The sequence below is a fragment of the Phoxinus phoxinus genome (genome assembly GCF_949152265.1).
Source record: "Phoxinus phoxinus genome assembly, chromosome: 5".
Lineage (NCBI taxonomy): Eukaryota > Metazoa > Chordata > Actinopteri > Cypriniformes > Leuciscidae > Phoxinus > Phoxinus phoxinus.
Window position 1 is genome coordinate 35659690 of NC_136880.1, and position 26890 is coordinate 35686579.

The 26890-nt window shown below is 38.1% G+C and overlaps 1 protein-coding gene across 3 annotated transcripts in view; it reads left to right on the forward strand.

Moving 5' to 3' along the window:
• nrp1b (neuropilin 1b) overlaps nt 1-26890 on the forward strand; it is a 44839-nt gene that overhangs the window by 4839 nt on the left and 13110 nt on the right. For 2 of the 3 annotated variants that reach the window (XM_079611630.1, XM_079611629.1), the window contains 5 exons: nt 12215-12299; nt 17677-17854; nt 23300-23481; nt 23674-23901; nt 25408-25575. In XM_079611630.1, coding sequence (XP_079467756.1) covers nt 23787-23901; nt 25408-25575 — 283 coding nt within the window. In that variant the 5' untranslated portion in view covers nt 12215-12299; nt 17677-17854; nt 23300-23481; nt 23674-23786. Of the gene's footprint in view, nt 1-12214; nt 12300-16072; nt 16685-17676; nt 17855-23299; nt 23482-23673; nt 23902-25407; nt 25576-26890 lie in introns of those variants that run through there. The other variant, XM_079611628.1, reaches the window with a different exon arrangement.

Below are 26890 nucleotides of genomic sequence, written 5' to 3' on the forward strand. Positions count from 1 at the left end.
ACACAATGAAAGGCAAAATGTATGCTCATTCAAAAAAACATGCACTCTACACCTTTAATGTGATACACACACATACTTCACACTCTTTCTGTGCTAGTCTCACTGTAAATTTGATCATGGGAGATTTTGGTTGTTCCTTTTATCTAACATTTACATATGTTTGTATGCTTTGTATAAAATACGTGCCAGCCAGAAAAGAAGTGGGATTCCCAAATAAGTCTTGGTTCCTCACAATGCTCTTACCATCTTAGGGAGTTTATCTTTATCTGAGGCACTTTGTATAAATATAAAGATCTGCTTAGTTATATATAATAAAGATCCACTAGTGAACCACATAAGAACTGCTAGAATAATACTTTACTATAAAGAACTGCTAGTTCGCTACATAGGCTTAATTATAAAGATCTACTAGCGCACACTACATAACTAACCGCTAGTGCGCTACATTTAAATATTAAAATCTGCTAGTGCACTACAAAGAACCGCTAGATCACTATACTATACACTACCAGCTCTTCATATAGTGATCTAGCGGTTCTTTATAGTTATGTAGTGAACTAGCAGATCTGTTTTGTTATGTAGCGCACTAGCAGATCTTTAAAAATGTGCTAGAGGCTTAGATAACTAACAAACTGCTAGTGCACTAGCCTACATAAAGAACCACTAGGTCACTATACTAAAGAGTTGCTAGTGTGAAACAACCGTAAAAAACTGCTAATGCACTAGCCTACATAAACAACTGCTAGATCGCTATAAAGATCTGCTAGTGCACATAATAAAACATTTCCTAGAGTGCTACATAACTACAATAAACTGCTATATAACAATAAAGTTTTACTACTAGAACTGCGTCAAAGATCTACATGCTAGTTTTCATTTTTGGGTGATCTAACCTTTTAAAGGGGACCTATTATGCAAAGTTCACTTCTATAAGGTGTTTGAACACAGATGTGTGTCCACAGTGTGTAACCATAAAGGTAAACATCCTCCCACTCCTTTTTTATAATCCCCATAAATCATAAACAGTCTCTCCAAACGAGAGGTTCCAGATTTCCCCCTATACTCTTACGTAAGCCCCGCCCCTGACTGGTGACGATCTGCCCTATTAGCATAGATCCGCCGTTTCTGTTTCCTCACTGTAGTAGCTGCGTCTGTGTCAAAAAAACTTTACAAATGTTCTGTTAGTGGATGTACCAACGAACATAAGAGTCTCCATAGACTCCCGGCATCTGAGCCACTGAGGACACCGTAGTTGAATTTCACTTATGAAGGAAATGTGTCGAAGAAAGACGTTAAAGTGTTATATATTTGCGCAAATTAATTTACTCCGGACTGCTACACAAACGAGGGTCAGTTCAACTCTGCATTTGCATAAATTGTTTCTGGAAGATTTTTAGATTATCGTGACGGTACATGCTAGACTAGTTGATGAGTTGAATCAACTTAACTCCACAACAAGTTGATTCTAAAAGTTGTAACTTCTTCCTAAATCTCTCCATCAGTGTCCGACTCCGGTTTGAACATGTAAGGCTGAACATCGCTACTGACAATTTCTGACATTTTGGGTGCGTGAGACTCCAGTTTTGTTGTTGCAGGAGTATATGAAGTATGAGATGTGTAAAGGCTCCGCCTCTTCTGGAAAGGGGGCGGGAGCAGCAGCTCATGCACATTTAAAAGGACACACAAAAATTGGCTAAAAAAACAAGTGTTTTTGCTCACACCCAAATAAGGGCAAATTTGACAAGTTATAATAAGCTGAGCTTAAGCTTCACACACACATTCTGGGGTCACCAGAGACTTACATCTTGTGAAAAGGGGCATAATAGTTACCATTTAAGTAAAAAAAAAAAAGACAAAAAGCACCATGGCGAATTATTACCAGATCTTTGAGGATTTAATGAACACCATGAATACAGTTAGATGAATTAATGATGATTAGAAGTCTGTTAGTGTAAAGGTTTATTTTTAGAACGGTTGCTGTGGGTTTGAAATCCGCTGTTCTGTGGCGGGTGGGGTTTTGGGGGGTGGGCTGGGGGGGGGGGGGGGGGTATGTCAGGACGTTGCATCAAGGCAGTGTCCTCTGAGAAAAGACTGTATTCCCACAGGTTCCTCCCTCCCTCTCTCTCTGTCTCTCTCTCTTTCTGCCTTTCTCCAGAGAACATGACCATGCTAATGAGCCTTTTGTTCACTGGAACCATGACATGCTGAGAGAAGCTCTCTCGCTCATTCACTCTCACAATGATATTCTCATAGTGCATGTTGACTTAGACTTTGCTTACTGTTTATTAGGCCAGTGTGAATTGTCCCATGCTGTAATAAATTAAGAAATAACTGTCTAATCATAGCAACAAAGGAAAAGGAAATTCTATCAAAGCATCATATTAGCTTACATTTATGATTCTACAATTCATTGAGAGGGTTTATTGCTCATTTTATTTCATTTTGTTTGGACATTGATTGGAGACTAACAAATGTTGTGGGTGTCGCTAATCAGTTCTTCAAGACAGTTAATAACATGAATATTGATGAGATACATGATTAGAACTGTTGTCTCCCCTGTTCAAATCTATGACTGTAAACCACATGACAAATTCAAACCGTTTCTCGAGATGTATGAAGTGTCTACAAATCATAGTTGGCCTCCATAGTCCTCCATATTAGCATGCGAGGCAACCCCTATGCGTTTCTTCAGATGTGATGCAATTCCCAGCATATCCAGGACTGTTTTTGTTAATGGAGTTTTGCAATATATTGTCATCAGTTTTATTGAAGACAGATGAAACTCAACTCAGTGATCATTTGTTCATGCTCTTTGTCAGCCTCTCCAGTAAGGGGTTTAGCAACAATTATGGTATTTTTCAATGACTAACAATCATCAGTTGCACTATTGCTCACACTAGGGTTTGGGATTTGATCAAAGAATTCAACTTTGGTTCATAACTAGTCCCACACTGTTTGTGCTACAGATATGAATGACACCTCAAGTGATGTGACTTGTGTGCTAGGACTAAGCGGACTATTTTTGCCTGATCCTATCTTTGTTTATTTACATTAAAAGAGGGACTCGTGTCATTTCGATGGATTTATAGGGTGTGCTATTTTGACTTGGACAAGTACAACCACCTAGTTATGCCTAACAATTGCTCTGAACGCCTTAGCAACCATATAGCAAAGCCCCGGCAACCACCCATAACACTTTAGCACTGTGATGGTGAATATATGGCAAAACACTCCACAAATGCTATTCCATTTTTTCTGAATTGAAACACTAAACCCCATTCTCTGAACCAAATTCGCAATAGCCTAAACCAATTTGTCGAATAAATCACTCTTTCTGTAAAACGTTAAACAAGTTCAGGACAGGTAGTTAAGACACTGTTTGCAAATCTCTCTAAACACTCTAAACACATCCTCACTCACTAAAACAGATTTCGCACTGTGATGCACGCTAAACACAGGCAGGCAAAAGTTAAACACAACTAAAACACAGTTGTCATCGTTTACTCACAACGACTCAAAATTGTTCACACTGATTTCAAATGATGTGACCAAACCAACTGTGCATAATACAGTCAGTTCAGAGTGCCAAAATGTTGCACTGAATGTTGATACCAATAATGGATGGAAACAATATAAGAGGGAGACGAGGAAGAGTATGTGTATAAGAGATGGTGAACAAGGAGGAAGAGGAGGATGAGAAAGAGCAGGTGTGGAGAATGTTGTCAAGGCTGGATCTGGCTTTAGGGGTTTTCTCTGTGCCTGCAGAGATGACATTGAATGTGATGTGGTCAAAGTCCTTCAGCCGGACCAACATGTAGACATGATCAATCTCTCATTGACCTTGATTTTACAGTTGCACAACTCTTCTGAGTGTACTTCCTTTCCAGTTAGAGTTTTTTACTGTAACCTTTTATCCAAAGCGACTTACATTGCATTTTAAGGTACACTACTTTTACATTCTTATCAGCTCTTGCTTTCCCTGGGAATCGAATCCATGACCTTGGCGTTGCAAGCGCCAACGCTCTACTGTTCACCATACTACTGTCAGTTGTCATTACTATACTTTTTTTTACATAATTGCAAAATTTGTTTACTTTCTTACGATATACTTTTTTCCCTGCAAATGCATGCTTTGGATTCTGTGTTCTCCATTATTTGATGTAGTTTCTAATGAATGATCTGTAGTGTTTATAAAATTGACTCGCTGTGTGTATGATCTGAAAGCAGTGTTTGACTTTGAGCACAGATTAAATGGTTTTGAGGCAATTGTTTGTTTTTGCCAGAAGAGTCGGAGGTTCTCTGAATGTGCTTTGAAAATGTAGTTTTGTGTTCAAGGTTTTGAAAAAGTGAGTGATGGTTTCAAGAAATGTGTTTTAGCAATTCAGAAAAACTGTAGGCTAAATGTAGCTAGTTCATGGCGAAGAAAATCATTCTTTATTAAATATATTTTGGACATTATAAATATATTAGACCGAAAATATATTTTTAAAACTGTTTTTAATATCTAAAATAAGCGATATATATTATGTGGCAAAAAAAAGATGTATATTTTTTAATTTTTCCAGAAAATCTTTTTGATTTTTAATATTTTATCTGTTAAAAAAAAGAAGTAAAACCGAACAACCCCAGTAAAGAATCACTCACTCTTTCAGTATCTGCATCTGTATCTACAGCAGCAGATGTTTGGAGAGCGGAGGCTGTTTTCTCAGAGCACAGAGAGGAACCCTGAGGTTTCTGTGGTGACATTGGCTTTTGTTTGAATTGGCTTCTAAGAAAGATAGGAAGGATGGATGAATGGATGGATGTGTTTGGCTGTTTACCGAGACTTTGTTTGTGGGAGCTGATGAATGCAAAGACAACATGTGATAAGATGGTAAAAATGTGTAAATGTTAGCTTTAGCGCCACAGGCATTCGTAGATGTCACCTGTGTATGTGTTTGTTCAGAAAAAAAAATCCTTCAGCTAAAAACCCTTGATGTATTAAAGCCTTTAATGAAAGTCTTCTCAAGCATTCTCGCGTGTATGCGGTGAACAAAAAATCCCAGCATGCTCTGCTTATTTCACGCTGTTCCAGCATTGTTTGTGTGTGTATATGTGAGTGTAAAACACAGAAAGAGGAAGAAAGAAATGGAATGATTATGTGAAAATATGCTCATCGTTCTTTTTCAGGACATTAGCATTCGTATCTGCATAGATGTGTAGAAATGCATTGAGATCTGTCACATAGATCATAAGCCTACATAGATCCCTGTGGATTTCTCTTTGCTTTATTGATTGAACTCAATAAAGGATAAGAATTTTCTGAGGATAAGAATTTAGAGGCATCTGAATGTAAATCCAGATCGTGCACATCAGTCGGGTGACACGTGTTCTTGATGTGACATTTATTTGACATTTGAGGAGATTTCTGTGGAATGAGATGATATTACTGCAGTAAAGCGGAGATAAAGCTGGTGACAGAGCTGAGACGGTCACTCCACATGATTCATATCCTTTGAGAAATATTGATGATATTCTCTCATGACATTTTATATTTCTGAAAAAGAAACTAGACTTTTTATCTGAGATAAAACTGACCAGGTTGCTGAAGGATCTGATTGTTTTATGAGAATATTGGTAATTTATGATTTATAAAGATAAAGGGGATCATATTATTAAAGAACTCAGCTTATTATATCCCTCTGATTTTATATGATGGTAGAACATCCTGCGTATGTGTATTTGATACATCAGGCTTTTATGGCCAATATAGTATGATATTTGTGAGAATATGGAAATCACACTTTTTATTCAGAGGCCCAAATTGAGCAAAAATATGCCATTTGGTGCAATTGCTGGTATTTATATCACGAAAAAGATAGCTTGTAATGAAAATCAGTGAGATATTAATTACATACAACTAGTATAAGACGGCCTACTCTCCGCCTACTGATCTAATGCGTAAACATTATGGGAAACGCTAGCCAGACGGGATTTCAACTGTCGGCTGAAGACCCAAATTTGGTTTTGAAGACAAAAAAAACATACCAAGCTAAATTTTCACACAGCGTTCGGCTGGTCTTGCGAATGTCTAAGCAGAAAGATCTGATCGATGGAAAAGATCGAAATACATTTACCCGCCTATAGACCCTCCACTCGAAGAAATCAGGACAAAAGTGGTTGAAAGTGGACAAAAGAGACCACCAGGTGTAAAGGGGAATGTGTCTCCCTCGTCTCCTTGTGATCCGATCGACCGAAACACATCTTAATAGCAGGTGTAAACAGAGTCTTAAAGGGGTCATGACATGAGAAACCAAATTTGCCTTGATCTTTTGGTATATAAGAGGTCTTTGTGTCATTAAAACGTCCTGCAAGTTTCATAGCTTAAGACGTCCTCCCCATTATAAACGAATCATTTATTTAATCAAGCTCTAAATACAGCTCGTTCTGGATCCATGGTAAGAAGTGACGTCACGGTACGAAGTGACGTACCAGCGTTTGCATATAGACCGCCTCCAGCACAAGACAACTACGCTTAAAGCGCAAGACAACTACGTTCATTTCGTATCATTGTAGCGCCCGCGCGCCTCACAAGTGTTCAGTCGACGGAGAGCGAGTGGGTCTGTGTACAGGGAGATTACGACGCCGCAGATGTGCTGTTCCTGGCTGTGGACAAACAACATCTTTGAATACGCTGCGAAAGATCCAGTCGTCAGGGAAAAATGGATGCACTTTATTTTTTGCGGACGTCTCAGTCACGGCAGTGTTAGTTTAAGCGTTTGTTCTATACATTTAAGGATGACTGTTTTGAGCTTTGCCAGAAAACTGTTGCTCAAAGATAAGTCCGTGCCGTCTATTCTGGGCTCAACAACGACGACGCAAACTGTAAGTAATGTATTTAAAACTTTAAACTACTTTTTAAATACGCTGAAAGATCCAGTCATCAGGGAAAAATGGATGCACTTTATTTTTTGCGGACGTCCCAGTCACGGCAGTGTTCTATACATTTAAGGATGACTGTTTTGAGGAAAAAATCCCAATATGATGCTTAGCTTTGCCAGAAAACTGTTGCTCAAAGATAAGTCCGTGCCGACATTCTGGGCTCAATAACGACGACGCAAACTTACTTTTTACCATGGCTAATATAAACACATTTGTATAAGAGAATCTTGAAAATATGTCGCCTTTCTAGTAGGCCTACATGTGATAGAAAATTAAAAATGTTGCCTTTATCAATGCTGCATCTTCAAAGATGGCCTGTCTGTGCATGCATTTTTGTCCGTGGTACACCCTATCATTTCATTGGAATTAGTTAAATAATGTTAAACTGTTAGCAAATGAAGCTATAGGATAATTATGCAACAATAATCCGTTTTCAAGTGTCTCGGGTTAATTTTTTTTTATTAATTCAAAATAGTTTCACTTTCCATGTGTACACGGGCTGATCCAGTCTTCGTTGTTGTGGTGATGGTTAATTTTCCTCTGATTCTGGCTCAAACATAATAAGGTTTTATCATTGCAAGAGCCATCGCTTCGCATGCATCACCCGCTATTAAACAGTTACGCCGAATCCGCAAACGTTCTGGCTGGGGGCGTTAATAATTGATGCAGGCACTGACGTTAGCCAATCATAACAGTGGGCGTTAACACTGAACTCTTAAAGGGGAAACACCCCCAAAACAGACTGTTTGAACCAGAGGATGAGAAACAGGGTGGGAAAAGGTCATAAATCACTACATTTTAAAAGTTTTTTGTAAAAAAAACTATAGTAATACTATAATTGCACCTAAGGGAACATAATAATAAAAAAAAAAAAACCATGTCATGACCCCTTTAATGCTAAAGAAAGTGTAGAAGATCATGTTGGTTAATTAAGAGAAATATGAAACATATAGGCTTTATAGTGTTAAAGCTACTCAATCAGGAATGAAAGGAATCCAGAGTCAGGAGATTCAAGCTTTTATCTAAAGTTACTTTTATTATCCCAGAGCAGTTTGAGCCCCAGAAACAAGCTAGATTCGGCATCTGGAATATCTGTTTTTTAAAAGCACAAAGTGTCACTCACATAAAAGCTGGACACAACAGAAGGCAGTGCATGAATGTGAGTGTGAGGGAGCGGGGCAGAACAGGGGGTGACAGTAATCGACTCTCACCTGTTGATGCAGGGTCATAATTACAAACTTCAGTTGTCACCATGGAAACAAGCCGTGTTCCTATGGCGACATGGGGTGGTTTTCAGGGGCACAATAATCTTATGTGTGTATGTGTTTGTGAGGCTTTTCTGTAGCTCTGACCGATCAGTTGAGTTTCCACAAAGCATCATCCCGCTCCCTTCACAGCTGCCCAACAGCTCTGGTTCCGTCCTGGACAGAACGACAGGAATCCTGACGGAGGATACACAAAATATCACATTTCTAAATACAAAATGACTGCGTTTCTCTTCAGGGACCGGTAAAGTATCTTTCCGTCTCAGCCATCTATCAAAAGTGTCTTTGTGCGTGCGTTTGATTGACTGGGTGTGTATGACTATGTGTGTTCGCCGTGTGATGTATGATGTAATTTCAGAAATTTCTCCACATGCACAACGGCCTGAAGCAACAGAGCGGCAACATGTCCAACCCCCTCCGCCCTAGTCTCCCTCTTTCTGCATGAAAGAATGATAAATAGCTTTATGAAACCAGTGTGTAACACTCACTCATACACACACACACACACATACACAGGGCTGTGTGGAAGGTCAAACTGTATGTAAATGATCTGGTTTTGGATTTTGGTCCCAGCAGATGTAGATTCTGAGCGATAGCCAATCAGCTCCGTCCGCTGAGCAGACTTCCTGTGGCTGTGGAGGGCTTTCTTGTTTAATGACAGACGAGGAAAGAATAACAGAACTGCCTTTAAGGATGCATGAATGATTAGGGAGGGGATGTAAAATGGCGAAAGTATGAAAGAATGGCCGAAAGTATAGGAATTCCTGATTTTGTTGTAAATGGTTTGAATATTATGCGAATGAATCTCACTGTAAAAAGTGGATATGTGCATTTGTTACTTTAAGGAGCTATTTCTAACCTGACTTGACCTTTACTTTCATTGTTGTAACTGTTTTTTTGTCAGCCAAACCCCTTTGACCCTAAATATTTACTTGAAGTATCCCCTAAGAGTTTAAGTTATTTCAGTACGTTTAGTATTTAAAAACATATTCGCATGTTCACTCATCTCTGATGTCGGTTAAAGGCCACACGACAAGTAAACCAATAAAATATATATTTTTTTAAGTCATGTTTTATGTACATTTTTATTATTTATTAGGGGCCAAGCCCGTAGGGCAAGGCACCTATTGTATCCGTTAGTTTTCTTATTATTATTATTATTATTATTATTATTATTATTCTTCCTCCTCTGTAAGTCTATGGCAGCCCTATGAACCGTACATAGGAAAATGATGAAATTTGGCACAGTTATAGATATGACCATGAATAGTAATTGGACCAATTTTTGAGACTCTAAGTCAAACTCTATAGCGCCACCACCAGTTCAAAAATTGAACATTTAAATAGTTATAACTTTTGAACCCTTTGATCTAGGAAAATTAATCTTAGTACACCTGAATCCACTCATTATGGTGATTGCAATCAATATCGTACATTAAGACTCCGCCCATTACAGTAGTAGCCATTTTGAAAAGTACAGTATTAAGTTTTTTTGCTACTACTCATTCAAACTTTGTTCAATTCTTACGAAAATTGGCTCACATGATATTTGGACTGAACCGCACTGAAATGACTGAACAGATTTTTTTAATTCATCTTTGATCAAAAGTTATGCTGTTGCAAACTTAACAAACTCGACCCAATATTGGTTCAGAAGCTCTATCTCGGCCAAAGTTTGATCAATCGAAAGGAAAATTGGTACGCTTCATCGGAACCATGATCTCAGGGTCCATGCCAAATTCGAGAACAGCGCCACCTACAGGTCATGAGATATGAAAAATTTATATTTTGGCCAATAACTTTTGTACAGTTTGTCAGAAAATCATGAATGTGGTATCTATGGATTCCTTGGGTCATACCGAATCCGAGGATGCCAATTTTGTCAGGATGGGAGGTACCACGTGTCCGCCATTTTGAATTTTGACATAATTTGCAATCATTTTTAAACTATTTGACATATCTTCACAAAATTTAGTATGGATCATCGACACAATGTCCTGAAGGTACATGAGAACAATGAACACAGCGCCACCTAGTGTTCCAGAGATATAAGGTATTTTTCAAAAACGCTTATAACTTTTGAAAACATTGTTCAAATTTGTATTGATTTATGTCATTATGTTCCTCGGCTTATGCCAATTCCGACGATATCTCATTTGTCATTTTCCAATAATGTGACTATCCGCCATTTTGGAACAAATGAAAAACAGTTTTTTCACTACTTCTCCTTCAAATCTTGCTAAATTTTGTCCAAAATTTGATCAGATGTTCTTTGGACTGAGACACACAGAAATGACTGAATAGATTTTTTATATTTGCTACCGTTCCCGAGATATTCATCTTCGAAGTTGACCTAGCCTGTGTTTGTTGCCTTATGCTAGTTAGCTTAGCATAATAATTGGTTAGCATGCTAACCAGATGCCATTCTTTCTAATGTGGCTCTTCAGCTATCAGGATAACCATTAGCTTCATTAGCATTAAGCTAGCTTAGCATGCTAATCTCGTTAACATGATTTTGTGTGCTTATTCTTACACTGAAGCCTATCCTCTGCAGCTTTGAAAGTTATGTCCTCTGAGTGGCGCAATTTGATAAACCACGTGTCTCGAATTCCGAACCATTCTGGTCGTGGGTTCGAATCCCGTGTGACACATGCAAGAGATACTGTGGCCAGAAGTGGTGCAAAAGTTGCTTCTATTCAAGATATTGTGTCTTTCTGACAACTTCAATATAACATGCAGTACATCTTTATACAAATTCTTAATTTTTAGTTGATACTCACTTGAACTGTTGAATTTTGCCAGCTGTGTAAATGCATGATTGCCAAGAAGCACAACAAGATGAGGGACAGGCACCTGACCCATAGATAGTGGGTTCAAGTCCGTGTGGGACAACTTTCAAAATGTGTATGAATAATTCCTTTATTATCCAGATAAGAGCAATACTAATCTTTTGTAGGATTGGAAATAAGTGTTTTTTTTCTTCATTCTGTGTTCGTTCTCATCAGAACGTCTGTTCATTTTGATTTCATCCTATCTGTACTTCTGAAGATATCTGTTCTTCATGTACATTCTATTTCTGCTCTTTTTGCCCTTCTGGCTCTGCATTGCGCTGCAGCCCATTTCTTTCTTACTCTTGGATTGGAAATAAGTGTTTTTTCCTCTTCATTCTGTGTTTGTTCTCATCAGAACTTCTGTTCATTTTTCATTTCATCCTATCTGTACTTCTGAAGATATCTGTTCTTCATGTATATTCTATTTCTGCTCTTTTATCTCTTCTGGCTCTGCATTGCGCTACAGCCCTTTCTGGGCTTGGCCCCGTGTTGCTGCTTGCAGCTATATTTATGGTTTGATCTTGTTAAATATTATATTCGATTTTTTTTTTTGCAAAACCAGTTCATTCAGATGTTACCACATGATGTTATGTGAAAAACATTTTTACAGTGCATGCTCATATTTCAGCCCAAAATCAAAATAAATCATGACAATAAAGCCTATTTTTGGTACCATTAAAAGTTTTGTAACATTATTTTCATGACAGTTAAACACCTACAGTATCCCCTCATTTTCATTACTTTTATGCATAAATACTGATATATTGTTTAAATATTTAAATAATGTTTATATACCGTAATATTGTCTTTAATATTTAATTGTCTTTAATCTACGGTGATTTAAATAATAACAAATAAAATAAAACATTTTGTATTCCAGAAAATGAGAATCAATATTGAGAATAATGAGAACTTATTGTCTCAAAATATCACAATACTAAATAAATAAATAGGCTTCTTTCATTATGCAAAAAATTATTTCTTTTCTTCTTCTTTTATTATGAGGTGAAATGTGACCTGGACGTGTTTTCATTCGATTCAGCGGTGCATGAAAAAAACTATCAGGATATTAAACTGTGCTTTTGTTTTTTCAGCTATACGTGACTTTAAAATATCAGGTTTGGCAGGAGCTCATATCTGGGCAGACTAACTCTAAATCTCTCTGTCTCTCTCTTTCATTCTGTCTTTCTCACTCAGGGTTGCAGACATCTCTGCGTACAGAGGCCCGAGGCGCTGTTGAGTGTGGCATCATAAAACAGGCTGGAGAAGAGAGAGACAGAGAGTGAGTGTTTGTGAGCAGATTAACACACTGTGTGTTAGGGGATTTCAGCTGCTCTGCCTAACACACACACTCAGTGTCTGATTGAAAAGCCCATCCGAAGCATACGGACACAGTCAGAGTGCACTGTAAGCTGCAGATTCATGTCAACAGTCTTTAGCCTTATTCTAATTCTTTACAAGCTGCTGAAAATGGTCCTAGAAAAGTGTGTGTGTGTGGTTGTGTGTGTGCGTGACGACTCTTTATCTTCTTTTCAAAAACTTGTGTGAATCAGTGAGCGGTTATGGTGTTATCTGACCAGCGCAGTGTTATCAGTAGACATTCATCACCACGACACATAAGAATGCATAACAGCATACATAAGAATGTGTACATGTAAAATAGAAGCACATGAGCTTGATTACTAGCTGCTTTTCTTACATAAAGGGTTTTTATTTGGCATATGTGGTTCCATGAAGAACCTTTATCATCCAAGGAACTTATCTATAGCACAAGAGTGTCTTTTAAGAATTGTTCATTGAAAGATTTCTGGGAAAACTGAAATGGTTCTTGTGTGGCATTGCTGCGAAAACCCCCTTTTCAACCTTTATTTTTAAGAGTGTATGTGTGTATTCAAAACTCCAAAAATAATAACTCCAAGTCTTAATTTACCCAGCCCCGTATAATTTCTAAATCTGTATAACTTACTTTTAACTGCAGATATTTTAAAGAATGTTTCAACTGTTTGTCAATACAATGAAAGTCAATGTGGTCCAGAGTTTTTGGTTGTATGGTCAACAAAAGAAAAGGAAAAAAACAGACATTTTTTTAAATACCTTCTTTTGTTTTCAAACTGAAGAAAGAAATGCATATATGAGTAAATAATTACATAATTTTTTCATGTATGAATGGAAATAATCATTCAGTGCTATGATATATTTTAAGTGCTACGTTATTTCCTTCCAGTATCTTCAGTGAACCATTGTTCTGTATTGTAATGACATGCACATAAGAGTCCTCTGATTAGTTTGTAGCATTTACACCTTGACTTCAGAGGCATGTATTTTATTAACTGCTCAGTTATCTTAGGATAATTATTTGATTAATTATCGCCTAGGGCTTATAACAATCAGTGTCTGCCACTGGATAATGAGCACACACAAAAAATCATAATTTTATGTCATCATTTTCTTACCCTAATGTTATTACAAACGCATATGACTTAATTTCCATGAGGAACACAAAAGAAGATGTTTGGCAAAACTTCACAACTGATAATGCAAGTTGCAAGAATGGTGATCTGTTAATCACACAATGTGTCATGATGTTAGATGACCTTTGAATAAGTCATTTGGACCTTTTTGAAAAGAGCAGCATTTATCATAAATCTCCTTTTGTGTTGCATATGATCGGGAAAGTCAAATGCATTTGGAATAACATAATCATTTTTCTTCACAAAGACAAAACTTTCATTATTGGGTGAAATATTATTTTAAATGGTGGTGGATTAGAGCTGAGATGAGGGTCAGTGCCACTCTATGGATTCTTTATAGCCATATCCATACCTTTGTGAGCAGACTGCACTGAAAACATGTCTCCTCTCTCTCTCTCTCTCTCTCTCTCTCTCTCTCTCTCTCTCTCTCTCTCTCTCTCTCTCTCTCTCTCTCTCTCTCTCTCTCTCTCTCTCTCTCTCCCAGTGGATGATCAGATTGCAGCACTGGCTGCTCTGGTGCACTCTGAGCTTGAAAGTGACTACGTGCTACACATTTTTATGCCACTGTGTCACCAGCCAGAGAAACAGATTCCTGGAGTTGGCGCACTCATAATCCTTATTGCCATGTGCAAAGACACATTAATGCTAAATGAGTTCCTCTCATAAGTCTTACAAAAAACAACATTACACATCCATACCATATGTACATGTGTAGCATTTAATAGCCTAAATAAAAGGCAAGTTTTAATGGTATAGTGTTAGAAATCTCAATATAGCCTGTTTAGAGGAGGCTAAATGTACGGTTGAGGTATGTTTCAAGCAACAATGCATTGTTTTGTTGGATCATTTTTTAACCTACCCCACCCCACGCCACGCCTACTGCCTTCTTTTCCTCAGAAGTATTTCGCGATTTGTCAAAAGTCTATTTAGCGCATTCTGACAGGCCCTTCACACCAAGAACGGCGACTATAACGATAACGATAATAAAGATAGGCTACCGTTCTAATAATTGTTCTAAATATAAAAGAATATCAGAGTCCACACCGTAACTATAACGACAACGGCATAGAGAAACATAATCGCTGGCATCACTTTCAAGATTTTTTTCCAGCTTATGATGAATGATAAACACATTGACAGCCAATCAGAATCAATCCTGCTTTAAAGAGCAAGCATTTCAAGTGGAAGACAAGCGCCCCCCTTTTTTTTAATAGACATGAAAATGCATATTCCGAACTTAAATGGTTGTAATTCAAAAATGCTTTGGAATATAGATGTAAGATTGGTCTTGTTTTTAAGAAGACACTTGGCAGATTTTTGTTAAGACAGTTAAACAGAAAAAAAAGTTATAGAAGTTTGAGTTTATGAAAATGTACAACGTTAAAAATTAAATTATGCATATTTTATACAAAATATATATTTTCAAAACCTGGTGGACTCTAAAACTGCAAAAAAAAATCTGAACAAGTTGTGTTTCAAATTTTAGGTTGATATCTCAAAAAATATGCTTTCAGTGAGATTTTGTTTGGGCGCAGTACCAAACTTTTCCACTAGTTGACATTACTGCCCATATAAGGGCGCCTCCATTTCCATATACCCCTAACCCTTACCCTTATTTGTACAATTTTCATACAATTTATGAAGTAGACATCCTATTCAGAAGTAGTATTGGAAATTTGGCAGATTTTGAAATGAATTCAACCTCTAAGAAACATAAAAAGAACACGTATGTGCATAATGGTGAATTACAAATGGTGAATCTATTATTATTTTCTTTATATTGAAAACATTTCCAGACCTTTTTTTCTAAAACAATTGAATGGATGCTATCTTTTGAACTCTTGGCATGAAAACAAACTGAGGTTTCTACCATTCTTTCATGATTTTTCATGTTCATCACTATTTCAAAATAAAGGTCTGAACACATAGGAGTAGCCTATGGAAATATTATTGTGGCAAATTGATAAATCACGGCTCCTCTGTAATGTATTTGAACAAATCAGTCACCAAAAATGAAAACTAGAGATTGTAAGCTTTCAAATGATAGTTTGTCAAGATTGGTTTAGGTTTAGTATAGGATATTACTGTTTTAAATATATAATAACGGTGCCAATATAAAGGGCAACTAAGCTAAAACAACTTTTTTTTAGTTAATGATCTAAGAATGGGGCTTCATAAATGCTGTTCAGAAGTTCGAGTAAATTTTTAAGACATTTGGGTATAAAGTGTTTTAATTTTAAAATATATGGTGTAAAAACGTCTGAGTGCTGCCCTCTTCAGCGTTCATTGGTGTAAACGCTAATGTTTTTACCTTTAGTTCATTCGTGGTGTGAACGGACGTGTCAACTTACTCTTGTGGCAGCTGAAACGTTATTTGAAAGCGCTGTTAAAACGTATAACATTAAAAAAAAAGAGTATTTGTGTATGTCATACAAAAAAAAATATTTAAAGGGTTTTTGGGTGTCCAGGCGTTAATTAGGAGTAGCCTACCAAAACCCCTCATAATTCGCATCCATTGAGCAGCATCTTTTTTCAGCACTGCGCTCCCACGCAGATGAGCGCAAAGTCTCTTTGGTTTGGCCCCACAGTCTCCGTGTCTGGTTGGCAGAGAGACAGTGCGTCTCTGCCTGGAAGGGGTTAGAGGGTTTGCTCGTTTCCAGTCCGGCCCATTCTCTCTCAAGGAGGAGGGACGGGTGCAACCAGTGCTGCGAGAGTTTTGACACCCACAGTCTTCAGATCGGATGCTGACACCTTCACACCAGTGAGAACCTGCTAAATATACCCACCAGTGCCAATCTACGCGCGACAGAGAGGACGGAAATCAGTCATTTAAGGGAGTGACCCGACCGCGCGCCCGCAGAAGCGCACACAACCCCGTTGCCAACGAGCCGAGGACGCGCTGTCAAACCTCTCTAGACTTTGGATTATGAAATTCAAGCAGCAACAGCACTGACTGTGTGAGAATCTCCCGCTTTACAGTGCTGTGACTTTCTTCTTCACCTTATAGAAGAGGAGACAGCTGTAGGCTACCCTGGGTCTGGGTGACAGGATATTTCTCCAGCTAACTATCGCGTGGATTCAGAAATAATTATTACTCGAAATCCTGAGGATATAACTGAACAGATTTCTTTGAGGATGTACTGGCTTTTGCTCTGTGTGACTCTAACGGGATTGTCCGTGGCTCGCGCTCTAACGGGTGAGTTGGACATTGGTATGTTGATTGTGTCGGTTCGGCACGGGTTCTCTGCGCGCAGGAGAGCTCTCGTATGTATGTGTATTACTGTCGTTTGTTATTGATGCTCACCTGTAGGACTGCTGCTTCAGAAGGGAAACAAGTAGAAACCGTATTTGGTGAAGGGAGAAATCATTCGTTACGCACTACCCTACAAAATTAATTGCTGCAAATAAGTTCAAACCAGCATGTTTCTACACTGTAAAAAGGGAAAACGTGCTAGGATATATTTGATATGCCCCTTAAAATGCATTTGGTTTAAACTAATGGACAGGATTTGTGTAGCCTAATTAATAATATTATTTTTATGAATAAAAACAGTTAATTTAGATATTTCCTAGACATTTTTTGTTTATATGTTGGTTTTGTATTTACTTAATTTTTCATAAATTCACTTAATTTGTGCATTTTATTTTCATTTTTGAGTTATTTGTGTTTGCTTATTTATTTATTTAGGCTATTTATTTGATAATATGTGTAAAACAAGTAGATTAGTCAATTCATGGCAGCGCTTGGACGAAAGATGCTCTGTGTGTGTGTGTGTTGTATAGGCTACGCGTGTTCGCGAGATAGTTGGGTGTGTGTTATCAGACTCAAACACCCAGACACAGAGGCATATCTGTCCACCACGTCTGCACACCCATATACAGTGACCCTTAGTCCACTGCCTGTTGTGTTCAGCTCAGATACATTGATCGATTTCACGGCGCATAATCGATTCTCTGATCGGTTCATTCGTCTGTCGAACGATCTGTACGTTGCTCTGTAAGATCAAAGCGCTCTGTGTGTGACATTACCATGTGACATTATGGGTATCGTGTTACCTTTGTGTAGTTATATGTATAGGCTATATGAGATGCATTTAATAAAGTACTATGGCTGATTTTAGTTATGACAATGTGCAATTTAAATGATAATGTATCATTTAAATGATAATGTGCAACTCTGGTTTTTAGAAAGTCCCTGCGGTGGGAAAATCACTATCTCCAGGGCCGGGTATGTGACCTCTCCTGGTTACCCGACTGCATACCCGGTGAACCAGCAATGCACCTGGCTGATCCAGGCTCCTGATCCACAGCAGAAGATCCTCATCAACTTCAATCCGCATTTTGACCTGGAAAGTCGGGAATGCAAGTAAGTCTAACCAACCTTCCTGTCCTTGAAGAAAACTGGGCGTTGTAAATGATAGATATCAGATTGTTAGTCTGTTTGTGAGCTGTTTTCTTGGCCTCCGTATATAGCTTCTAGACTTCTACTGCCTTGAATTGGGAAAGACTGGATTAGGCAACTGATTTATTGAACAGGAAAACAGGACTTGCGTTCCTACAGCCATTTCTCCAGTAAATTGTTCTACAAGTGGTCTTCTACTTTACTCTCTCTGGTCTCAGAAAACATCTACCTGGTTTAAAGCAGATCAGTTTGGCGCTCAGGTCTTGAGGTGTGCCACCTGTTGGTTGAAAATGAAATATTTCAGATCTACAAAGCTAAATTTAGGAGGTGAACTAGATCTGTTTAAGAACAAACGTCCCAGGCTGTGATAATGGATCTGCATTTATCACTCAGAGGGATGTTTATCCCGAGGAAAAAAGGGGGGATGGTTTTCCCAAGAGGAAATCTCCCAGAATGAGAAGAATGCGAAGGGCACATATGATCTGAGAACGCTCTGTTTATGGTTTCATTTTCATCAGTTTGATGAGGCTTCCAGCACCACATGAGTAATTAAGCTGATTGTTTTCTTAACGAGGAGGCTGACAGACAATGACATTAAATGATCGTGAGGTTGGAGGCAGAGCTTGTTATTGCCTTGTGGCGCATTTCAGTGGTTTTAGTTAACAGCATCAGCACTCAAACACTCACGAGGCTTTGTGTGGACTGAATCTCATAAATGAGATGGATTTGATGACTCTCCCTGTCATTGTAAACAGCTCGTAAATGGGGCGTAAATCAGCAGCTGTCAGTCACACAGACTTTGCTTTTCTATTGGGTTGGATTTCAGCGCCAGGGGACCAATGAAAAGAGCCTTATGCTGAATGCCCTGCTGTTGGACCCTGAGGGGGCATGAAAGAGCAACAGACAGACCATGACCATCCCTTTCTCCTTCAGTTCATCTTATTTAGTTTGTGTCTGTGTGTGAGGGAAGTAAAAAATGGCATGCTAGATACCACGCATACTATTTTTGAAGTGTGCAGTACGTATACTATACATGCAAATAGAATGCAGATTCTGCATCTATATATTCTACTTTTTGTGTGAATAGAATATCAGATTGTCATTTTTTTCCCAAAATGTGCAGTATACAATCAAAACACATTGCATATTAAAACTGTATCCCACAACACAATGCACTCAAATTCTTTTATATCCAGTATGAAAAATATTTGATCAGACTGCATAAGTTTAAAGGGATAGTTCCTCAAAAAACTCCATCATTATTTACTCCACCTTATGTCATTTCAAACCTGTATGACTTTCTTTCATCTGACTGTGGAACACTAAAGATTAAAAAAATATTTTAACCATTTTTGTCTATACAATGAAAATCATTCGCATCTAAAACAACTTTGACCCAACTGACTTTCATTGTATTGACGGGGGGAAAAACACTGAGACTTTTTTTATATATATCTTCTGTTGCACAGAAAAAAAGAAAGTCATACAGGTTTGGAACAATATGAGGGTGTTTAAAGGGTGAACTATCTCTTTAAGTATGTAAGTTCTAGCATTCAATTTTAAGCATACATATTTGGTTAAAAACCATCCCTCGTTTCGTTCAAAACAAAAATCCAAGCTACTGAGTCCTCTATGATGAAACTGTCCTCTGGACTGGAGGTCATCAAATTTGGTGTTGGGTTTAAGTGACTATTTTTTTAGCATGTTAGAAATAAACCACATGTTCAATCACACACGATGTGTTTGCTTTGGATTATAAATGTGCAAGATTCCAGCTGCAGATGTTTATCAATCTTGTAACGGAGATCTTTGAAAACTTCCATGCTTCACAAGAAATACAAAAACCTGCCAGGAAGAGAAACATAGATATAGATATATTGCATCTCTGCAATTTGGACAGATTAATCAAGAATGTTCAAAACAACCGTGCTTGGTTACTGGTATTACTTTATTATCTCCCAGATTTCCAAAGAGTTCCAGAACCGTCCTGTCCATTCAGAAGCATTCAGCGAGCTTAAACGTTCTGCCTCAAAATGCTAAACCCAGATGCCAACAATAAGAGTGTGTGTGACTGTCAATGCACGCTGTGGAATGTCTGGTGTGTTTTGGAGAGACTACCATGAGTGTGAGTCTCAGAACTGGAAGGTTAATCAGAACTTCACTTTAACTTGGACCAGATGCCGCTGTGTTGTTTTTGGACTGGTTTCAGTTTTTTAGCTGTGGCAAAACTGCAGAGTTTATGGTGAACATTATTAAACGAAACCCTGCGGAAAAGCCCAAGAGACCACATCGAAACACGGTATTCATTCCTTCCTGCGCTGCACTGCAGAGAACAAACGCATCGGACAATCTAACAGCCTTTTATTTCAACCTATTATATAACAGAGCAGAGCTGGTAACACATGCATCCTATGAGAATGCTTGAGATGCTGCGTTAACAGTTTCTGACTGGCAATAAAACATTCCTTTCTTCATTGAACTTGTAGAAGTTGTAACTAAGATTTGATGATTGTGATGACAAAAATACTAGTGGCTTTAGCTTTTAAATGTAGTTAGATTGCACTACGTATTCATATTCACATTTTATTACAGCCAGTGTTACCTAGTGCACTTTCTTTATTATTAGAATGATGAATTAAAGTAGTACTTAATTATTTTGCTGTCATCAACAACAAAGCTGCACATGGATCAATTTTGGCGTTATGAGCGTTGCCATGGAAACAAATGATATCTGAGCCCGAGGATGTGAACAGCTCAGGGTAGAATCTCCAAGTTGTCATCTTGTAATTATAGTAATTCCCACATGGTATGATGAACGCAGCATTAATGTACAGAACGGTTCTCTCAGGTACTCATTGATAAAGCTCCGTAGGTTCTAAAAACTGTAAAATAAAGTCCCATGTTAATTGAGAAGGACCCAAAGAGACAGGAGCACATCCATGCTGAGAGATAAGATGTTTTGGTATCGGGTTCAGGAGCGTGGAGTCTTGCTGTTATAGTTAGTTTTTTTGTAATGTGAACGTTTATTGAGCTCGGCTAGCGTGATTTGTTTACAGTAGTAGTGGTGTACTTGTTTTTTCTGTTTCAGAGGCTCCGTGTGTTTCTAGAGCATTCTTGTCTTATCTGAGGGGAAGTTGGAGATGGGGGTCCTACAAATGCCTCTGTAATTAGTGTGAAATCAGTCACATATGTTCCTGTGGCAGTGGCACAACACACACACACACACATAAACACACATCTATATCCTTCATCCTCATAGAGACAAGAGTTTTCCATTTCAGTTTCGCTTGTCGTTTTATGCTGTGTGTTCCAGGAGAGAAAACACAAGTATATTCCTGCCGCATTCATGAGGATTGATTCCTCTCAGTCCCTCTACACACACACTTACGGAGTTGAAATAATGTTCATCGTTAATGGCTTTGTTGTGTGGGAATGCTTTAATAATTCTGCACATATTAATCATTAATGACACTCTGTTTCTCTCTCTCCTCCTTCTTAACAACCCTTCCGAACAGCCACACACACACACACACACACATTATTGCTAAGGCAAGCATCACCATAACTATTACTCATAAGTAGTGTTAGAGATTTAAACAAACTACTAACTCTTAAGTATTAAACTTTGGCATTTCACTATTATAGCTATTAATGATACCATCCTGGCAATGTGCTAAGAAAAAACTCAGAACACCCTAGCAACCGGATAGCAACGTGTAAAGAAAAACTACTCTGACCACCCTAATGACCACATATCAGCCACCCTCAACACCCAGAAGCATTCGCCATTTTATTTTCATGATTTTAATGACTTAATGTTATGACCTATTGTTTCGATGAGTTGTTTTATTCCTTATTATTTCCTCCTCAATCACTCAAACTTTTACTTTTAAACATAATCAGACTCTCACACTCCATTTTCATTTATGTGAGGACTGAATCATCTGCAAGCCTCCAGAACCGAACCATTGTTCCTGACAATGTTCAAAAGTTTCATTGTTGGTTTATTTTGCTCTCAATAAGTCACTTTATCAGCAGCTTTCACATCCTCATGTGTGTCTTGCTCAATAGCAGGATATGTTTCTATCCATTCCAAAACCATATACATTGTGTTTCTGAGTTTCTGTCTTAGTAGAAAGTGCAGGATCTGTTGTAATCACTGTTTCTATGTCTCTTATCAGTTAAAACACCCTGCAGAACTGAACTCTCATTCAATTTATCAGAAACGTGTGTGTGTGTGTTAGTTGTTTAGAGTTGTCAAAAAGTAATGGTCCACTGATAGACGCCTGCTTTCAAACGCTCCCGTCTGTGTCTGTGTAAGCGCTCAATGAAGAGCGTCATTGATGGATTTTTACAACATGTTTTTGAAGCGCTGATCATTGTAGCCAATCACAGACATATCCGATGATACGATTCCGCTCAAAGCGTCACATTTTTTAAATATTTCAGTTAGACTTTTTGACAACTCTAACACATATGATATATTAACAAACTTTTATGTTAGATGCGATTCATTGCGATTAATCGATTTGAGTACATTTTCGGTGTTAAATCATGTTAATTAAATTGAAAATAACTAATTGAACAGCTGGGACACCTTTTTCTGCCAGGGTTCCTGTTATAAAATAAATGATTCATTAAATGACCCAGATCATCAGTCCAGGGATGGAGCGATCTGTCTGAATGGCAGGAAGCACGCTCCGGCTCCCACTGAGGGTCGTGTCGTGGTGAGAGGTCAGAGATCATACTGACCGTCAGTGTCTTGGGTTACAGGAGAGCAAGAGAGCACCAATGTACTCAGAGGGGGTGTTGTGTGTAAAACCAGTGTCAGGTCAGCAGGAAATGCCTCATGTTTCGGGTGGTTTTGTTGGAGCTGATGCTGTAGGAGTCATCAAAAATAAATCTAAATGAGTCATGCAAAAGTTAGTCTATATGAAACCAGGGTGAAGAGTTCTCAGAGTTTCCAGTTACACTGTATATAAGCATATTTATAATAAAGGCATTTCAAAGTTATTCATAATACATTATAATATGTACTCCTTGTCACATCAAGAAATATAAAGCAGTATAAAATTAAATTGACATATGGTGTTTTAATGCATTATGGCCTTTAAATACATTAACATAATTGTCTATCATAATGTTTTTTTATATTTGTGTACATTATATCAGTGTATTACAGTTATTGACATGAACATGAAACTGATTATATGTTTTTTTAAAATGGCATTATGAATGTGGTCAAGGCATCCATATGTTTATTATTTTATCATATTTATCTCATATCATATATCATGTTATATTGCCCATTACAGAACACAGAACAGTTTTTGCATTAAATCACTTGTAAAAGTATTACAGAACACATAAGCACAGTATTTTCAATAATGTGTGTGTGTGTGTGTGCAGGTATGATTTTGTACAGGTGTTTGATGGTGTGGATGAGAACGCTTCCTCTCCTGGGAGATTCTGCGGCAAAATCGCTCCGTCTCCGATTACCTCTAGTGGAAACTCTTTACTCATCAAATTCACCTCCGACTATGAAAGCTCTGGAGCCGGATTCAGCATCCGCTATGAGATACACCGCACAGGTACCAGAAAACAAACACACACACACAGTCAAAGATCTTATAATGCACATGCTAACACACAAAGACAAAGAGGGTCTTTTAATCAAAATATTGATTCTCTTGTAATGTATGAGTGCATGTAAATGACTGTATTCTCTGACATATACTGTTCAGTTCCTGTGGTGGTTCACTGATACTTTTCATTTCGTGCAGGTACTGAATGTTCCAGAAACTTCACTGAACCAAACGGAGTTTTTCAAACCCCTGGATTCCCTGATAATTATCCAAACAACCTGGAGTGCACCTTCATCATCTTTGCACCCAAGATGGCAGAGATCGTTTTGGACTTCCAGAGCTTCGATATGGAATCGGACCCGTCTGCACCTGTGGGGGCCGTCTGCAGATTTGACTATCTGGAGATATGGGATGGATATCATACAGGTAGAGACGAGAGAAAAAAATTAAGGGTAAACTTAAAAGGGTTGTAAAATAAATCTCTGATGTCTCAGAGTGTGTGTATGTGAAGTTTTAGCTCAAAATACCCCACAGATATTTGTATATAGCCTGTTAAAATTGTCACTTTTTGAGGGTGAATAAAAACGCCTCGTTTCGTTCCTGTCCCTTTAAATGCAAATTAGCTGCTGCTCCCAGCACAGGGGGCGGAGCTTCAACAGCTTGTGTCCTTAGCAGCTTCGAGTACCTCACACAGACATGCACTGAAAATGTCAAAAACTTGTAGCCTTTTATGTTCAAACCGGAGTCAGAAAGATGGAGAGACTCAAGAAGAAGTGACAACATTTCTGAATGGTTAGTACCAGCCGTTTGCTGTAGTCCTTAAAAAGCAATTTCTTTAAAAGCAAATATCTCCCTTTGCTTTGAACTTTGAGCATTGTAACTTTTCAGATGTTGTTTATGCTCAAACAGCAACTTTTACACAGTAACTAAAGTTAGAAAAGTGAAATCATAATCAACCACCCCTCTAAGGGTAAAAACAGTGCTAACTTTAAGACCTCATGCTGAGAGCAGCAGGAAGTTTATAAAGTCTTAAGGGCCCAATACACTCACTGCAAAGTTCTTTTCTGTTCTTTGATTTGGGGTAAAAAAAGAAATTTGCAATACCTTTGTAGCCATATACTGTTAGCGGACATCCTGTATGTAAATATGTGCTGTGCTTCCTCTCAATAACAATATAAACACACAAGAGAAATGACAGTAATGAGAAAACAGCAGTTAAGAAAGCATGTGATCATAGCGCTGTGGATATGTTTGCACAAGCTCTGCAATCAGCGCTCCAGTCAAATCACGACACGCTTATTTCTATAGCACTTTATACAATAGACTGCTTTAAACCAAGCAGCTTTACAGTATTAAACATGAAAACATAATGCCAGCCAGTGTCTCTTTCAGTTAGGATTACAACTTCAATTTCTACTATAAAGCAGCTCTCCAGTGTGTTCATGTTTTTACTTGTGTACGTAAATGCCTCAGAACACACCAACCTAGTACGTAATCCTCACTGACCAATGGTGGTTCGAAGGTGTTTACCAGCCAGAGCAAACCTTTATGGAAAGTTAGCATTGGCAAGCTGTTTTGAACTCCATTGAAGTATATCGGGACCTTTGTAGCCGGAGGAAAAGCTTTTTAGAAAATATCCACAGACAACAGACCTGCAAAAGACAGACACACATAAACACACACAAAACTCAATCATTATAGCTCTTATGGTTATTAGAATTGCACTGCATGATGAAAGGCAGAGTTTTCGATTGAGATGTGAATTGAATTGCTTAATCTCTCTCTCTCTCTCTCTCTCTCTCTCTCTCTCTCTCTTTCTCTCTCTCTCTCTCTCTCTCTCTCTCTCTCTCTCTCTCTCTCTCTCTCTCTCCCTCCCTCCCTCTCTCCCTCCCTCCCTCTCTCTCTCTCTCTCTCTCTCTCTCTCTCTCTCAGTGGGGCCTCATATTGGTCGATACTGTGGTTCCAGACCACCAAGTCGTGTGATCTCGTACACCGGCATTCTCTCTCTCACCATCCACACAGACAATGCCATCACCAAGGAGGGTTTTTCAGCAAATTACAGCATCCGAACCAGCCCAGACCCACCTCAGCATCGCCAAGGTTAGTGTGAGACCTTGGGCCTCATTTATAAAACGTGTGAACGTACAGATTTGATCTTAGATATGCATATACTAAAAATCAAAGCCAACATTCATATTTATATTTATATATTTTATATTTTTATAAAGTAAAGGATTTGGACGTTGACTACCGCTCTTTTAAAGATAATTTGCGATTTTATAGATTTCACATCTGGAAGAGAGGCGTACGCATGTTTTTTGTGCGTTTGTTCGTTCTCTGAATCACACATACGCACATTTGAGAAATGATCGTAAGATCAAATTTAGTGCAGTTGCTACGCAACATTTTGTAAATGTACCCTTCAGTTTCATTTAAAAGTGTATAATAGAAAATAATTTTTCTATTTATTATGTTTTTTCAAGAACTCTTGACTGTTTTTTTCCACCTCTCTCTGTTTAAACACTGCTTTTACTGTGCTCATAAGGCTTCTCTATATAAGTGACCTCTATTATGATTTTTTTTTTTCAAGTGACATAAAGCATTTTGAATGCGTTGTGAATTTTCTGACAGGTTCAGTATTACATAGAAAGATATTTAAATAGCGGTTGGATGTTAATGTTTTTTTATGGCTGTGCCGCCACAACCATTAAAGTGTGGTTACATTTACCAATGAGAGCGAAATCAGGGCATTTCAAAAGGAATCCATGTGATCGGGAATGTCACATGAGGGCGAAATATTCCGGGCTCAAGTGAGTTTGCGGCGTTGACCAAAAGGAAGTTGCTTGGTTTGAAAGTGACTTCTTTGTGGGTTCTGCTTCATACATCGCTACACTGACATTAGACAATAGACCCCTTTTTGCACATAAAATTTAGCTAATGGGATGGCACCTTAGTGAAATCTATTTTTGCAGATTAGTTTCAGGGCTTTGAGTCACTGAGGAAAGCCTGTTTCATACAGTAAGCACATGCTGTCTTAGAAAGACTCATTTGCATTGCTTTATGGGAAAAGTAAGACACTGAACAACTTTAAAGGGATAGTTCACTTCACCCAAAAATGAAAATTCTGTCATTAATTACTAAATAATAATAATATAATAATAATAATAATTTATCAGATTTTTTGTTTAGTCGTGTGCCATAATCTTAGTCAAAATACCTAAAATACCAAAATACCCCCCCCCCCCCTCCCCCTCTTGCAGCAATATCTCTTCTCCTCACTGATGATGCGTTTACTGGCGTGAGGGCGGGACAACCTGTCACTCACATGACATCACAGCAATCGTCAAACCATCCAATTTATTCCCGATGGACAAAATCAATTCCATTTTTTCTTGTTCGAGAAGCTGTTTCGCTC